Source organism: Lynx rufus, unplaced genomic scaffold (assembly GCF_022079265.1).
Source record: "Lynx rufus isolate CCGP_SWC_20201006 ecotype Redwood Valley unplaced genomic scaffold, mLynRuf1.p SCAF_14, whole genome shotgun sequence".
NCBI classification, from domain to species: domain Eukaryota; kingdom Metazoa; phylum Chordata; class Mammalia; order Carnivora; family Felidae; genus Lynx; species Lynx rufus.
The window spans coordinates 32,805,909-32,824,625 of record NW_025814828.1 but is presented as its reverse complement, the minus strand read 5'-3'; the positions used below and the strand labels follow the sequence as shown (position 1 = coordinate 32,824,625).

Here is an 18,717-nt window from a genome sequence, read left to right as displayed (position 1 = left end):
TTCCTTTAAAAGAGTAAATACGCTGTGCTTCTGCAGGCATATCATTTCTGAGCTGGGTTTCATTTATATGTGACAGAGAGCAGAGGCTGTGAAAATAAATGGGCAAGGTTTTATACAATCTGTGCTTTGGGCAAACAAAGGAGTAAGATAAATGGGAAAAGGCAAGCAACATTTTATAATCATGACATCAAATAGCAAACTCAGCTACAAGATAGATTATTTTTAGGACATCTGCCTTAAAACTAAATCACTGGCCTCTAGATTCTCCATGAAAGATCCTTTTTCTTCTACCTGTATTTGCCACAAATCCTATCCAAATTATTTATAATGAGTAACATTTTTAGTAGTTTACAGCTTTGAAAATGCTGTGACCTGTGTCATCTCTTTAGGGACCTGCTCTATTGGTTTCTGTCAACAACACAAACAATCACCGATTCAGAGGCTGGAACTCACGGGTTGGTAAGGCCTGAGAGCTGAAACTGCCATAAATTTAGATTATTGCTACTATGTAAGGAGGGGCCCTGCAAAGCATAATTACTTATTTGATCTTTTTTAGGGCTCTTGGAATTATCAAGAGCAGCTTAAAATAAATCAGCAAGAAACACATTGCAATTCTGTTTGGTACAATTTTTCTACCAACTGTTTTCCTGAGTATGTACTTTTTAAATGGGGTTCAAGATTTTAAACAGTAGAATAATGACACCTCTTAAGAGTTAATTCAAAATTTGTAATTATGCAATGAAACTTCAAAGTATAGCTTCAAGGAATCATAACCTTTACAGTGCCACAGATCATTTTGCAGTCTGGACTCCTTCCAGAAGAAAGTCTTCAAATTCAGAAAACAAAATGCATAGGATCCCCAAGGAAATTCATTATATTAAGGCACAGTTAGCAGAAGTTTTTAAAGCAAATTTGTGGAATAATAATGTATGTGTTCTTTATTAACACATTAAATAACAAGATCTAGTAGCAGGTCTAATAGCTGCTGACATTTCCAAGTAGCAATGAGAGTCAAATATATTTCATAATATCTGCAACAAGAGTCATATGATGTGAGAATATCTATGACTTCTACTGGTGAGAGTCACAGCCACTGCTAATTCTCCTGTGGCTTACTACACACATTCAGAGTTGAAGACAATGCGACATTTCAGTTCGACACATAATACTTTCTCAAGTAAATTCACAAACCCTAGACTAAGAAAAAGGAAGCATTTGGGGTTGAGATACTCAACCCTGATAATTTCACGTTATACGGCCTTTGGCAAATTTCTTAATCTGACTTTAAAATGGTGAAGTTGCAGAATTCTGTAAGATTCTTGGCCAAGAACTGGGTGTTGTATGGAAACCAATTTGACAATAAATTTCATATATTAAAAAAAATAAATTAAAAAAATTAAAAAAAAAGATTCTTGGCCAAGATTAAAGATACCATATATTAGGCTCCGAGCATATGACAAGCATTCGATATATCGTTCTTCACATAAACATAGCAGAATATTTATAAAACAGAGACTATCATTCCACCATACTTTAATTTTTCTCTTTCTCCTTCTGACCTTTTTTCCCCTCAGCTTTGATTTATTTATTATTGAAATTATTGTCGGTACAATATTTAGTCTCCTACATTTTTTTTTACTTAAAAATAATATGATAAACATTTTTGTGCTTTTCAAAATAATTCCTAAATGCCTTATAGCAATTTATAAGAGTACCAGAAATGTATGAGAGTAGCAGTTTCAGTGTGTTCTGAACGGTATCGTGCGTTATCATATTAAAATGATAATGACTGTTTCAAAATCTACACACTGATGCAAAATTCAAAATAACAAATTCATTTTTCTAAAAAATTCTGTGAAAATATAAGTCATAATGGTAATTATAGAACTAAAAAGAAGTATAGGCACTGAGAACATTACATATCAAAACCTATTGATTATGACAAAAATTGAACTCGGGAAAATTCATTCACGTGAGGATTTTATTATTGTTATTATTGCTATTATTAGAAAGGTGTAAGGTATTCTAATTAACCTTTTTGACTGTAGAAAATAAAGGAAAAGAACACTAGAAAAATCAAAATAAAAGCAGAAAGTAATGAAATAAGCAGTGAAAGAAAAACAAAAAGAATCAATAAACAAAACCAAAACTCAGTTCCTTGAAAGGATGAACAACTAGACAAAACGCTGGTGTCTGACCAGAAAGGAAAGGCATTAGGAATGCAAAAGGGCATATAATCACAGATATGGGAAATTTAAAATACCATGGAACTCTACTGTTAAAGCTTTACATAAAACATTTGAAAATCCATATGAACTAAGTATTTTCATAGAGATATCTTCACTACCAAAATTAATTCAAGAAGAGGTAGAAAACCTGAATAATTAAATAATGATAGAAAAATCTGAAATCATTATCATCTATTTTTTTTGCAACTATAAATTTCAACTGATGACCAAGTAATGTTTATTAAAGAAAGGTACATATTGTTTGACATTACTGTTTTAGGAACTGCCAAAATTAGGCAAGTTTCCCCAATTTGGGCCATGACATATTTAACTTTGAATTATAATGACGTGGAAATTTCAGTACACTAAAGCATTAAATGCAGTGACCCCCAAATATTCAGATATTACCTGCACATTTTCAGGCTCTACCTATAAGTGAGAAATGGAAGCTGTCTGAAGGGCCCTGGACCCCAGAACCTTATAACTAAGACTCTGTAAGCTGGGACTGGTCTACCAGAAAAACAGAGTGGTTCTTCTGGCCCTTATTATTATTAGTATTATTATTTATTATTATTTCAGGGAGGGATAGAGAACACAAGCAGGGGAGAGAGGCAGGAGGAGAAAGAGAATCTTAAGCAGGCTCCACACTCAGCGTGGAGCATGACACGGGCCTTGATCCCACAACCCTGAGATCATGACCTGAGCCGAAATCAAGAGTTGGATGCTTAACCAACTTAGCCACCCTGATGCCCCATTCTGGCCCTTTTTAATAGGCTTTCTAGGGCATGACAATCTCTGATGAAATCTATCCCAAAGGTGATATTGCATTAGTCTAGACAGAGTCCCAAATCACTTTCTTTTTCTACATTTAGGAAATAAAGGGTCAGGCTGCAACCAAACAGATTAGGCAGCCATGAATCAAAATATGTTAACAGAATTCCTGAACAATGAAGCTTCAAATGGAGGACTGACATACGTTAGTATTTTTCCCTCAGTGCATACAGGCAAATATCATAGAGGATATTTTATGGTTTTTTTTTTAACAGTTTATTTATTTATTTTGAGAGAGAGATAGAGAGCAAGTGGGGAAGGGGCAGAGAGAGGGAGAGACGGAATTCCAAACAGGCTCTGCACCGTCAGCGCAGAGCCCAATGTGGGGCTTGAACTCATGAACCATGAGAACATGACCTGAGCCGAGATCAAGAGCTGGACGCTTAACCAACTGAGCCACCCAGGCGCCCCAATATATCATGTTTTTTAACACTGAATATTAAGTAAGTTGGCTTGGGAAGGCCTTTCTGAGAAAACGACTTTAGAGTGAAGGTTTGAATGAAGTGAGGGGGATGGGAGATAAATGTAGAAAGTGAGCATTACAGGTGGAGGGAACTGACACTTCGAAGACCACAAGGTAGGTTGCACCTGGTATCTTAAAAGAATCACAAGGAAGCCACTGTGGAAAGAACCAGAAAGAAAAGAGTAGAGGATAATGTCACAGAGGTAATGGGAGGCGAGATCCTATAATGCCGTTCGTTCAGAGGACACACTTTGGCTTTTACTCTAAGGCATATGAGAAGCCACTGGATTATCCTGAACAGAGGAGTGTCATGATCTGACATGAACATCCTAAGGATAAATTTCGAACGTCAGGGTGAAACACAGAAGCATTCCTAATAAAATCAGCATTACTATCACTCTTATTAATGAACACTGTTATAGAGATTCTGACCCAGGCAATAGAAAAAGGTGGGAGGGGGAGTATACAAATGAGGAAGGAAGTAACAAAATTATAATTACTTGCAAATATGTGTGTCTGTTTAGAAAACCCAATGGACTCTAATGAAAATCTCATAGAAATAGTAATGGAGTTCAGAAAGGTGGCCAGATATATCATTATATCTATCAAAACCAAGATGTTTATAAGATACATGTAGATTTATAGGCAAGAAGTATATCTTAGATTGCTAAACTGCAATAATATGCATATTTTAAAAAGCTTTCATAAATAGCAGTAATAAATGACCTGAAAATATAATGCAGGAAAAGATTTTACTCACAAACCTGAAAACAGAAAATATCTAGGAATAAAAATTAACAAGAAACATGCAAGACGTTCTTCATAAGATCAAAGCTTTACCAAATGATATTTCTGAAAATTTAAATAAAGGGAAAACATTCCATATTCCTGGATAGAAAAACAACATTCTAAAGATGTTAATTCTCACTAAATAAACTATAAATTTATTGAAATTCCAGTCAAATTGACACAGGAGTTTTTGAAATTTGAAAATTCATTCTAAAATACAATTGGAAGAGAAAATGAGAGAAAATAGCTAAGAAAAACTAGAAACAAATGAATAATAAAATATGGCAAGTCCAGAAACAAACATTTATATAAATTTTTGTTTATATAAATTTGTTTACGATAAAATTGGCATTTCAAATCATTCAGGTAATTGGTCAACAGATATTAATGGAAAGTTTTGTTTTTTCATTAAAAAACACAAAGATAGATACCCAGATAACACCATTAAAAAAAAAGTAAGTTCTAGATTAATCAAAGATTTGAAAGTTAAGATAACTTTTAAATGGGTCGGAGAAATGGGTGAAGGAGGTATACATTTATTTTTTAAAAGTTAAAATCACAAAGGTAGTAAAAGTCAATGTAAATTAATATTTTTGTAATCTTGGAGTGGCAAAGGTCTTTTTAACACAAAATCCAGAAATCTTGAAAGTTTGACAAGAAAAATATTTAAAATTTTGGTCTGGCCAAAGATCATGAGCTAAGTAGAAAGACAAATGGCAAAGTAGGAAAATATTTACAGCATATATTGTAACAGAGTTACAATTCTCAATATAAGCATCACAATAGGAAAAAATGGGCAAAAGATAAAAAAAAAACAGGCTAGAGAGACCTATGAGTCTAATGACTTCAATTTTTAAATTTTTCTGACAAGAAATGCTTGCACAAGTGCATAGCTATGTATGCACTAGATACATGGGACAATTTTGTCTGCTATTAGTAAAGATTGCACAGGTACCAAGTGTCCATTACTTAAAGACTGGTTAAATTAATCATGGTACATCTTTAATGAATAACTATATAGTCATTTAAACAATGAGATAGATATAGATCTATACAAACCAAAACAAAGGATATCCCTTAAAAATTGTTCATTTAAAATTATAATCTATGAACAGTATGTATAGTATTATTATACATACGTAATAGTAGGATCTTATTAATATATACATATATAGATAGGTAGATATCCACAGGTATACAAACATGCATTTGTGCATAGAGAAATATCTGGAATGATAGAACTCTAATTCTTAGTAATAATAACAGCAAACACTTACATCGCAGTTATGTGTCAGACACCGTTCTAAATGATAAATGAGGACATTAGGCTAAGTGAAATAAGCCAGTTACAAAAAACAAAAAACAAAAAACAAATACTGCATGATGACACTTATATGAGGTATCTAAAATAGCCAAACTCATAGAAGCATAGAATGGTGGTTGCCAGGAGCTGGGGGCAGAGAGAAAGTGGAAAATTATTGTTCAATGGGCATAATGTTTCAGCTATGCAAGGTGAATGAGTTCTAGAGATCTGTTCTGCAATGCTGTGCCAATAGCTAACAATATGGTATCATATACTTAAAAATATGCTAAGAGGATAGATGTCATGTGAAATGTTCTTACCGCAATAAAAGAGCAATCACAAATATACACACCCTTTGGCCCAGTGATTCCACTTCTAGAGCTTTATCTTTCAGATATACCCATACACATGCAAAATGATATAAACACAAGGTTACTCATGATAGCATTATTTGTAATGCAAAAGATTGGAAATAATCCACATATCCCTCTCCATGGGACCCAGTGACTAAATTCTGGTTCATCATATGATGTAATATTATGCAACAATAAAAATGAAGAGTCGTTTATGTACTTAGGGTAACCGCTAAGATAGCAAGGTGCTACCACTGGTATAAAAAAAAGACAAAACTCTATATATAGTACACCTATCGCTTATATACACAGAATATCTTTGAGAAGATCATTAAGAAACTGGTAACACCGATGGTCACCTGGGAAGTGAACCGAGTTGCTGGAGTGCACAGTTGATGTATTTCTTTTTTCGCTTCTCAAACTATGTGACCCTATTACCTATTCAGAATATGAATTAGATTAACATTTAGGAAAAAAATACATGTCATTTAGGAAAAAAAAAATACATGTGCAGAGAAGCTGACCTTTGGGCTCGGTAGATGTATTTAGAGTTTCCCGTGAGCCGGTACAGCAGCAAGAAGACATAGGCACTGCCAGCCACACCGTGGCAAATGCCAGGCCCCTTCTTTAGCAGGCCCTTCTGCCACGTAAGTTCCCCACACCGGATACATGTGTCCAGGTACTGTGGTTTTTTGGAAACGAGATAAGCTTTGGCAAACAGGTAGGCAATTCCTGTGAAAACATCAAAGACATCAGAGGTGACTTTTGGGCTTGATGCTATTGAGCAGAACTTCTCAAACTATAAAAGGCTTACAAATCACCAGTGCATAATACCCATCCTAATCTGGTAGGTCTGAGGTGAGGGGCCTGAGATACCACATTTCTAACAAATGCCCTTCCAGGAACCACATTTTGAGTAGCAATGCTATAGAACCTTCTAGAATTTTACCTGTAAAATTTAGTTTAAGTTGTTTGAATGGTATTGTGGTATTGGCCCCTGGAGAAAAAGCAACAAGTACATAGAGTGATAAAATCCGTAATTTACAAATGGATTAATATTTAATGATGCATACTCTGGTAAGCATTATGTAAAGCTGGCTATTTGAAATGGCTAAGTGTTTACACAGTCTGCTGTTCCCCCACAGGGGTTCAGAATTTGTAATGTTAAAGTACTTATAACTATACACCTTTTCTTAAGACAAAACTGGGAGTCCTTCCAGAAACAATGATGATTCCAAACGATTTGGCTAAGACTTCTAATCCAGCTGTGAAGCCAGTCCTTCCCTACTCAATTGTTCCAAAGCAAGACACTTGCCTTCAAAACTCCTCAACAAAGGCAATCTCAATTACACGGGCAGGAACAGAAACAAGAGAAGTGACAGCTATTAATAGAAACGATTTCCCCCAAGTTCCAGGTGCTCATATTCAGAGAGGAGATTAGTAACGCAAGATCACTCTCTCTCCTGAATGGCCTCTACCTTTCTCCTACATAAAGTGAGAAAGACTAGAATTTCGCAGCTATCTCAACTAGGGTTATCTCTGCTTTTCATTGCATTTTGACTAGGCTATTTTACAACTCTGTGGAGTTAGAAATTACCTTGTAGGAAACTGATAGCAATGTAAATAATTCCTATTCCTAAAAAACACATTCTGTCTGGTAGAGGTTGGATTGACTTCCCTCAGAAGCAGCCAGCTTTGCATCTAATAAGCAAACTCATGTCAGCATTCCTAATAGGCAGAAGTACGTCTGCTCCTTGGATTTTCCTTTGAAACCAACTGTAACACCTTTCTGGTTCCCTCATTAATTAATGAGCTAAATAAAATCATTGACGTATGTTTATTTTATATTTGTATGAGTCATGATTTCAATCTCTTTTTAGAAATTATCCTTCAACACTTCCTATGTTTAGCATATAACAACAGGCTCTCCTCAGCCAAGGCTTTCCAGTGAATCACTGACAATGGTCACCTATAGCATTGTCTTTCTTCAGTTCTAGGAACAAAGTGTCTCCCACCAGCTGAAAGATGATTTTGAAAGAACTGAACTTATTTATACATTTATTCATTTTTTGCATCCATTCATTTGTAAGCGCTCATTGATTACTGTATATATAGCCCCAGGCAGGGCTTGCTTCATGGGCATGTTACCACCTTGAAATGAATAATCATTTTTTAAAAGTTGGCTGCATTTTCACTTTGTACTGGGCCCTCCAAATTATGTAGCCAGTCCTGGCCCCGGGTAATATAAAATAAATGGTAAACAAGATTCCTGACCTTCAGGAAGGCACTGTCTAGAAAGGGAGAGAAAAATTTGTACATGTGACTGACACGTAATAGGACATGTAGTTCATGATGCTGTTGGAGCATAAAATGAATGATGCTGTTAATAACACTACTGGGATCAGAAAAGTAGAAGTTCCCTGAGGGAGACAGTTGGGTGAGGCCTAGGATAAAAGTCGGGTTTTCAGGGCACCTGGGTGGCTCAGTCAGTTAAGCATCCGACTCTTGATTCAGCTCAGGTCATGATCTCATGGTTCGTGACTTCAAGTCCTGAGTCTGGCTCCACGCTGACAGCACAGAGCCTGCTTGGGATTCTCTCTCTCCTCTCTCTCTGCCCCTACCCTGCTTGTGCTCTCTCTCTCTCTCTCTCTCTCTCTAAATAATAAAACTAAAAAAAAAAAAAAAAGAAGAAGTAGGATTTCTTCAGGACTTTGTAGAATGCATAGGCAACTCCAGGCCCAACATGAGTTAGAGCATTCTAGGCATCGAGATCAACAAGGCAAAGGTTTGGAGCCAGGACAAAAAACCCACATGAAGACCAGCAGTGCAGTGTTTTGTTGCTGATTGGTTGGTTTTTATTTTTTATTTATTTTTTTTCAACGTTTATTTATTTTTGGGACAGAGAGAGACAGAGCATGAACGGGGGAGGGGCAGAGAGAGAGGGAGACACAGAATCGGAAACAGGCTCCAGGCTCTGAGCCATCAGCCCAGAGCCTGACGCGGGGCTCGAACTCACGGACCGCGAGATCGTGACCTGGCTGAAGTCGGACGCTTAACCGACTGCGCCACCCAGGCGCCCCGGTTTTTATTTTTAATGACAGGATTAGCATTACAGACAAAATGTCCCACAGTGGTGTCGAGAGACCTGCAGAAGTACAATGGGGTAGCTATGAGCTGATCATGTTGGCAGAAAGATGGCAAAGAGGCTAAATAATGAAAGGCTCACAGGACTTGGTGGCTGTTAAGATACTGAGTAGCTACCATATGCCAGGTACAGTAGTAGGTGTCCCAGGTTTTAAATAGCCCCTGCCTTCATAGTGTTTATAACCTAACTGGAGGCACCCGTTAGGTTATGTGAGGGGAAGCACACAGGGAGGTTCCTAACCCACACCTAGAGGCAGGAAAGGCCCACTAGGGGGAGGGACACAATCTAGCCTGACTACCAAAGATGAGGAGGTATTAGCCAGGTGAACTGAAAGCCCTGGGTGTTCTGCTGGATCCCCTTGACCTTACTGGCATGCGCCCCATCTCCCAGTTGCTAGGAGTTGGCCACTAATAAAGCTCACAGCTGCCCTCTTCCTGGGAGATTTGCCCTCAGTCAAATGGGAGGCTATGCTATATGCCCACCAGCCCCGCAGATTTCAGCCAATGACTGGCTGACCCAGGGATACCAAAGGTCAGCTCTCCTGCCTCAAGATGGACCAACTCTGTGGTGTAATCTGTGCTTCTCAGCTTCCCCTCAGGACCAGGTGAAGCTGGTATCCAGGTGAGACACAGAAAGCCCTTTGTGACTGAGCTTTGTGACTCTGTTCTTCCTCTTCTCCTCCATTACCTACTTGAAGCTCTTCACTTCAGTAAAACCAAACCACCCACAGTTCCCCTTCCTTCACTATGTGGTTCCAAGCCTCTGAATGACTCTTCTTGGAACACACTTCCCAACTTTCCTGGCTTGGCCAACTTACCTCAGGCATCACTGCCTCCTGGAAGCCTTCCCTAAACCTGGAGGGGCACCAGGAATCCCTCTCCTGAGTTCCCGTCATTCCCTATACAAATCTTAGCACTTACACTATATCATATTAAAATTACCTGTTTATATGCCTGGCTCCCCTAGGATAGTGCAAACCACCCAAGGGCAGGAACTCCATCCCATCCGTTTTTGCTCCCCTAGTCTGTGGCATGGCATTTGACATGGCAGGGGCTCCACAAATGTCTGCTGACCTTAGAACGTCTCATTTCCCACCCCGGTACAGGCCAACCCTGAAGCGGAAATGAGGTGTGGAAACAAGAAGGGCTGATACGGTCCAACGGATGTATTAGCCCAAGGCAGCTTAATAGCTATTGATTCTATGGTTCTGGCAAGAGACAAAGGGCCTCTTCCTGCAGCCTGGATCACAGAATGGTACATGGAAGGGACCTTAGAAGACTTCTAAACATATTCTAACCTGACCCCATTGAAATCCAAAGTAAGGCTGCTTAATCTAAAAGGAAGGATGTTGGGTTTCTTTGCTTTTGATAGGAACCGTGTCATTTTGTCGCCAGAGCACTGATAAGAAACCTAAGTCAGCGACGATTATGTGTTTACCAAACACAAAGTGGGGGGGGGGGGGAAGAAATCATTACTTAAGAAATATGGCTTGAGAAGCCAAACCTGTGCAAGCGTGCAATCTAGCAGAGCCCTGTGACAGCTCGACTTGGCATGCATAGTTTCAACACATTGGAGAATCACCACCCAAGTCCGCTGTGCAGTCCGTAATTGCACAGAGGTGTGCATTATACAGCGCACGACAAGGTTTAGTGACCAAAGACGCTTGCACTGCACAAGCCCTTGTTCTCCATTCAAGGTCACATACTCAGGAGCCCTTGTGAAATGATGTTAAAAAAGAGCCACACCTGTGTTTCACACAGAGTAAAGGAAATGCACTGTCAGTGTCACCACAGTAGTGACATAACATAATGCAATCCAGAGTTTATTTTAGCCACAGCATTTATTTTAATGATTTTGTAAATGACTCTCATCCTGCATTTCAGAATCATTAAGGCTATGAAGAGGTCATAGGAATCTCAACACACTCATTTCACAGATGAAGACACAGAGGCACAAAAGGCACAAAGCGTTTTCTCAAGGTCATTTAGTGGTTAGTGTTGGAGCTACAATTAGAACCCAAGGTTATTCACTTCGAGTCAAGAACTACTTCCACACCGCATACATGGTAACTAAGGCTGTCTGTCACCTGTAGAGGTGGGGTGAAGGACAGTCAATAGGAAACAATTATAGGGGGAGATAAGGTATCACTGATGAAATTCCACATTTGGATTATCTCTGGCAGGTTTTTAATCACAGAATCAGCCTGCTGCCCCAAACCATCTGTGCTGTTCATAAATCTAGCCTCAAAAATATTTTCCTCGAACAAGTGAAAATTATTTTTCTAAGTCATCTGTTTTAGAATTTTGGGGAGAGCGTACTGTTGCTGAATTCAGAAAAATCTTGATGGTTTTTAACCTGTACTTATCAGATTTATAATCATTCTTATGCTGTTTTGGGCACATTTCATAAAAGGAAGACTAATACCCTTGATTGGGAGTGCAGGTTGGCATAAATAACGGGCCCCAATTGGTTCTTTATTCATTTGTGACTTGATTTATTTGGGGCAGTCCAGTGAAAACGTGGGTTAAATGATTTTGCTCTGCAGCCTATATTTAATCTTACCAAGACACTGAACGTGAATGATATATGAGGACAAATAAAGTCCCCAAGGTGATGAATCCTACGCTATACTGTTACAGCACCGGATTTACAAAGACAGAAGGCATGTGGCATATAAAGAGGATGAAATAAGTGCCCTGTAAGACACCCACATCAATGAACTGACCCAGTCACTTGTTTTAATGGATTATCTTCCCATGCTTCATAGGGCTCTTACCAGCACATTGAGTCCCTTTAAAATATTCTATATTTAACATGGGACACCTCCAAAATTCAAGGATTCTGGGGGTGCTTGGCGGATATCCAGAAACCATCACTCAAAATGATTCACGGGAAATGGGAAGTGGAGTGCTGAGCGTAACATGAAGAGAGAGCATTTCCAGAATGGTCAACAACCGTGTTTTTCTCCAAAAAGTTCAAAGCAAGAAGAAATGGACTCAAATTACCACCAGCGGGAATTAGCTTGGACATAATGCACAATGCCTGGCGCTGGTACAAGCACACACAGGAGCCTTTGAAGTCCCTTCCTTAGGTAAATGCGGCCGGCAGAGAAAATCTGGCCAATGAGCCAAAACTTATGTTATTATTGAACTGAGACAGGACCAAAGAAAAAAACCGAATTACAGTGGGATTAAAGAACATTAATTAGAGAAGGAGGGGAAAGGAAGTAATAAAAATCAGGTAACAAACTACAGAGAAATCTAATATATTCTACAGTTGTGCTCACGGCATTGAAGCATAGCCTTGAAAATTAAATCTGTTCCTAATCCAAACTTTTTGTGTTATTTTGCTATTTTAAATCTCTCCCCTGGCCACTCGACTGAAATTAATTGATTTATTTGAATTTAACTTATTTCAAACTGCCCCTTCTCAGAAGGCCTAACAGTGTAATGGGATTTTTTTAAAAAAAGAGAAAGAAAAGATGGAGTCTGATAAGTTTCTAGGCTCAATTCCAGAGAGTTCACTGCAAATGGCTTCTCAGTTCTCTAGACTTTTTATGAGGTAATGATGAAAATCCTCATTTGAAGAATTATAGAATGGTGCATCTCAAACTTTAATGCACATATAGATTACGCAGGGATCTTCAACGTGCAGATTCTGATTCAGTGGGTCTGGGGTGGGGCCTGAAGCTCTGCATTTCTAACCAGCTTCATGTTGCCCAGGCCACTGGTCCAGGGACCACATTTTGAACTAGCAGCCTCCAGATCCACACTGTCCAATGTACCTATTAAGTACTTTCTATGTGGCTAGTCAGAATTGCGATGGGGTATCAGTATAAGATATGCACTGGGTTTCCAAGACTTTAGTATGAAAAAGGTATAAAACAGCTTAATTTTTAAATTGTTTGCATGTTGAAATAATACTTGGGGTATGTTGGGTTATAAAATATATCTTACTGAGATTCATTTCACCTGTGTCTTTTTACATTTTAATGAGGCTACTAAATATTTAATTTCATATGTGGCTCATCTTATATTTTATTGGACAGTGCTAGTTTAATTTATATACAAATAGACACTGATCATGTATTTTTAAAACTACACGATCAGTCCTGGAGATCCTTTACGGATCAAGACTTTTTTAGCTTTGACAAGTTTCATCTTGACCTTTCAATCTCATGTAGTCATCGCATAGATGAGAAATACCGTCACTTCTCAGAGAAAAACACCTCTCTTTGGCTAAGCCCAGTGAAAGGCAATGTTTTCAGATAATAGCGTGGGTGAGACCTGGGGCGCCATGGCACCAGTGCACCAGCTCATTCTCCCTCTCGATGGCCTCGCCAAGCTCAGGTGGCCAGTTGCAGTTCTGCTCCTGCTCCATGAGGAAGTCCACACTCTGCCATACCAGCTCCTGATCTGAGGGCTTGAGGTGCTCGTGGTAAGAAAGAAGCATCTGGAGAATGGACGACAGGCCATGAGCCGCTCCTATATCAACACACAAAGCATAATTAATTCACACAACTGGGAAGAGAGCCCATTTTGTTTAGTGAAAGGACAGAGTATAAAAAAATGAATGGCAATATTATGTGAAAGCACACACAGTCATATAATAATAAAGCTCCTAAGAACTAGGCTTCTGGGGAGCATACGTTAGAACAGGGATCAGCACACTACAGCCTGCAGGCCACATCTGACTCACTGCCTGTTTTTGTAAATAAAGATTTATTGAAATAGAGCCACGTTCATTCATTTGTGTGTTATCTATGGCTCCTTTTGCGCTACAGCGGCAGAGCTGTGTTTGTGACAGAGACATATAGCCCACAAAGCCTAAAATCTTTGTTGTCTATCCCTTTATAGAAAAATAGTTAGTGACAACCCCTGTTTTAGAGAAAAGATTTTTTTAAACTTTTCAATTAACATAAAAAAATAAAATGTAATTTAAAAAAATTTTTAACGAAAGGTGGGGCACCTGGGTGGCTTAGTCAGTTAGGCATCCTACTTCGGCTCAGATCATGATCTCACGGTTCCTGAGTTCGAGCTCTGCGTCAGGCTCTGTGCCGACAGCTCGGAGCCTGGAGCCTGCCTCAGATCCTCTGTGTGTCTCTCTCTCTGCCCCTCCCCTGCTTGCATTCTGTCTTTCTCTCTCTCAAAAACAAATAAACATTAAAAAAATTTAAACTTTGTAATTAACATACCAATAGCTTTTATGAAAATCCTCCTACAGTGCTTAAAAATAATTTGTTCTAGGTATCTAAAAATTCATTCATTCACTCAACACATCAGAATTAAGCACCTAATACGTACCAGATACTGTTCTCGGTGTTGAAGATAAATGAATGAACAAAACAGACTAAATCCCTTCTTCTGTAAAGTTAAACACTAATAACGGGTATTAATTTACTTAATCCTTCACATTTAGCACTGTATATCGGGCACTGTCTAAACCCTGGGGGTACACAGATGCATGTGACTTGGTCTGATTCTTGAAGACCTCCCCATATGGTACAGTGAAAAAGCCAGACTCATAAATAGACAAATAGAATATGAAGTGATAAATGCTGTTATGAGAGATGTGTACCAGGAGCTAACAGAGAACCATGGGAGGATCTGAGGGGGCACTTGAGGTTCTGTCTACACAGGTAGTGTCATCTGAGCAAGTCTTGAAGAATTCCTAGGAGTTCCAGCATAGGGTACTATACTAGCAAAGGCCTGAGCCTGCTTTCGGAGAAGGAGCTAGCTCAACAAAGGTAAAAGTCAGCCCAGCCCTGCAGGGTTTTCACTCATTCCTAATGAGTAGAATGCTGGTTGGTGGGAGGTGCTGGGTTCAATATATTTGGAGGGCTTGTTCTTTAAACTCAACTCTGTAACTGTGAAGCTTTCTCTTTGCACTCAGGCCCTCGGAACTCTTGACTGCCCAAAAAAGGCCTTACAGTTTTATCCCGTCAAAGACGATTCTTCTTAAAATTCAGTTGTAATACTTGAAGGTGCCTTTCTTTCAATGGCTTTTAAATTGTTAGGGGAAAAAAAGCTTACTTTCCAGGAAAATATTTATGCATCAGATAGCCATCTGGTTTGTGCTATACATGTAAATGTCTAGAATGTTAATTTCTCTAAAAAGATGAAAAAATGGAAAGAATAGTTCTATTAAGGAACTCTAGCAGACACTGTCAGTGTCCTGCCCATCACCTCGTCTACACTCACCATTCTGGTGCACCTATCCTCCTCCTCACCTTCCATCTGAAGCATTTATCATTCTGCCTGAGGCTTTCTCTGGCCACAGGGGTATGCCCAGCCCACAGGAGCAGGGTGGAAGTCCTAGGGAATTAGCAGGTCTGGGAGCAGCCCCTCAACCCATGAAGCAGGGAGTTGGTGGATGAATACTCCAGTTTCCTCATCATTTAGGTGGGATAATTCTGAGGCACATTCTATACAGCCTTCAGGGACCCCAGTGGGACCAAGCCTGAGTTATCCACAGTTGCTCACTATTACATCCTCTATTAACCTTTTTCTGTACTCTCGCTTCCTCATTCCTCTATCAACACTTTCTAGGGTCAAGCCATTTATACCCAAATCCTTGTCTCAAGGTCTGATTCTAGAGAAACTCAGTCAGGAACTTAAAGGTTCTTTGAGAAGTCTCTCAGAGAACTCCCAGTCCATATGCTCATTGCTAAAGTTGTTCATCAGCTATTCACTCATTCATTTGGTTACCCTCATTAGGCACAGGTTCTTGGTAAACGACCAGGGATCACAAGGATAAGTAAGCAAAAGTCCACATCCTGAAGGTGCACAAAGCCGGCTGAGGCGGTCGGACAGGTAAGCCACTAAATAGAGTGTGATGTGATAAGGGCTCCAATATAAGTGTGGCAGGGTGACCACACTTGGCAGACCAATTTTGCTTCAGGGCAAAACCTGAAACATGTGAATGTTTTTCCAGAGAGGATTCAATAGACCCATTTTCCAAAAGCACCAAGTTTCTCAATAGCTCTGGTGATGTCTGATCAGTCTTGAAGTCTGTGTAGAAGTATTACAGAGAACTGAAGGGGTCGGAGGAGGCTGGGCCTTCTAGGGAAAAGGAAGAGGCACAGAGATTCTGAAGATATGAGAACACTTGGCTTGGAGGAGATTACGCTGCACAGACCCAGAAAAGGGAGGGAGATAAAGCCTGAGTTTGGAGAAGGGAACAGGAATCTACAAATGGCCTTGCGAGTCATGCTCAGGACTCTCTTTCAGGGAGCCACTGAAAGATTCAAAAGGGGAGTAAGTAATTTTCACTTTACATGCCTTCTAGCTCAAAAGGGGCCGTTGTGATTCAGTAAGCAGTCTGTTAGTAACCCACTAGCATTAAACACTTGAAACTGTTACTGGCTTCATTGTGTTTCCCTGTGCATTAGCACTATTGGCAATGAGTGTATAAACTGTTCACAAACTTTCAGTGAAATTCAGCCAATGAACTCACGATCTAGAATAAAGGTTTTAGTCTTTAGTAAAAGTAATCATTACAATAGCTGCCCTTCTGTCAAGCTATGAAAACAAACATTCAATTGTGATTTGTAGTATCTATCAGTATTTGTTTTCAAGTGGCATTTTAAAGTGTTTCTAGTGAAATGAAGAGGAATGACCTATGCCCCCCCCCCCCAAAAAAATCTAGTTTGTAGTCAGTGCGGGTATCAGGGACTCCCTTCTTCCTACAGGACTTTGCCAACAACACCTTCACTCACCCAAGTATTCAGTTCCATAGTAAGAGTACATCAGAGGGAATGGCTTCCTTTTTTTCATGGCGTACTGCTTCCCAGAGTCCAGAATCGCCTGGCAAATTGATTTGATCTGTGCTGGGCTCAGTACCTGTGTAAGGAAATCAAGAAGCAGAAGTCCAATCAGGATCTTCTTTTTTCCTCAGACTCTGGATTTTCTTGTTAAAGAGTTCATCAGCATATCCACCCCCCACCCCACACATCCTTTTCCTATGCGTAAATAAGCTTCGCCAGCCAGAACTTTTTTTCAAACAACCGATGCTCTTTCTGTTGTCAAGTTTATCCACCCTCTTCAGGAAATTTGCTGTGTTGATGGGGAAACACGCACTTTTATTGCTAAAGGCTTTTATAAAATGCAAAGACCACTTTACAGTGGTTGTATCATTAATCCTTGTCATTGGAACGAGAAAGTGCTCAGAAAAGAACAAAGACTGGGCCTAACCCATCATGCTTAACAAAGCTGTTACTCCCAGTGTGCGGTGCAGGTCTGGACCAGACAATGGGCCTTCGGTCTGTGTCATTTAGACTGCGCTTATAAAGCCACAATTCTATGAGACGCTGCCGCATGACAGACTCACTGTAGCCTTTGCATTCCCGGAATGAAACCAAAGTCCAGTGGGCACCAAGGCAAAATAACTTTCAGTAGCAAAATGACCCTGAATAGACAATGGCTAAAATGCAATGACTCGCCGTCTTCCATAGTTGACTCAATATACCCACAGTCCGTTTTAGGACTATAGAGATTAAAACGTTCTCAAGCCTACAAAGCCTCGTTGAGTTTATTAGGATTCTGCTCAGGATTGAGATGTTTTCTGCTGCCCACTCTTCCTCAGGGCAGATGAGATGCTCCCTGCTCCCTTTGGCCCACTCTATCTTTACCATGACTCTTTGGAGGAGCACTTACCACCTGGTATGTTTCTGTCTCTCCCTCCCTCTCTCTCCACTAGACGATCACTTATTTGGGGGCAAAGACTGTGGCATCTCACCTTTTTGGTATCTTTGATTGCTAACACAGAACCTGAGGGGGCCTTTGGTAACCCATAAGGGAGCGAGTAAGTGCCAGGTTTACTTGCATGAAAAGCAGAGCCCTCCCTTTTTCTCTTCTTTCCCCAATTATTTCTTAAGTCCCTACTATATGGCAAGAGAGCTGTTCTGGATGCTGGAGGTATGACAGCGAACAAGGTAGACAAGACCTCTGCTTTCACAAAGTCAACCTTCCAAAAACACAAACCTGCAGCAGAAAATTACTAGCCAGAGTAACCATGGCCACTGCTCACCTCCACACCCACCCCTCCAAAAATCACCTAAAGTTCAGCCTTGGCCTGATTGAATGAATCAAGGATCAAGGAAAAGTCCATTCCATTTTGGCCTCTCTCCTAAGACTCACACCTCAAATCTTTTTGCCCAATATCTAGCATTATACTCACTGATTCCTTCTGAAGTAAAGTACTAATGATTTCTTTCTTTTCCTTCCTTCCTTCCTTCCTTCCTTCCTTCCTCCCTCCCTCCCTCCCTTCTTTCCTTCCTCTCTTCCTCTCTCTCTTTCCTTCTGCAGGGTTTTGCTCCTCTGACTTATTCAACATGAGAAGGGTAACATATAATCCAGGTTTTGGCTCCTCAAATCTAGCATTTAATTTGGGATTACCTAATTAATTTCTTAAAGAGGAGGCTGTTCATTAACTAATTAATTCTGCCAATTAACACTTACTGAGCTACTATTCCAGTGAGGCCCCATACTCGGTATTATAGGGGAAATTCTAGAAAGCCTGGGACATATACTTTCCCTACAGGGAATTCACTATCCAGAACTGGAGATGAGATATAGTCAAAAGTCTACCATAGGGCAATTTAAGTT

General features: G+C 39.7%; 1 protein-coding gene across 1 annotated transcript in view; it reads right to left on the bottom strand.

The window, feature by feature from the left end:
- LANCL3 (LanC like family member 3) overlaps positions 1 to 18,717 on the bottom strand; it is a 95,651-nt gene that overhangs the window by 1,571 nt on the left and 75,363 nt on the right. The window contains exons 2-4 of the mRNA XM_047076389.1: positions 16,830 to 16,953; positions 13,399 to 13,596; positions 6,492 to 6,699 (exon numbers count right to left, since the gene is read on the bottom strand). Coding sequence (XP_046932345.1) covers positions 6,492 to 6,699; positions 13,399 to 13,596; positions 16,830 to 16,953 — 530 coding nt within the window. The remainder of the gene's footprint in view (positions 1 to 6,491; positions 6,700 to 13,398; positions 13,597 to 16,829; positions 16,954 to 18,717) is intronic.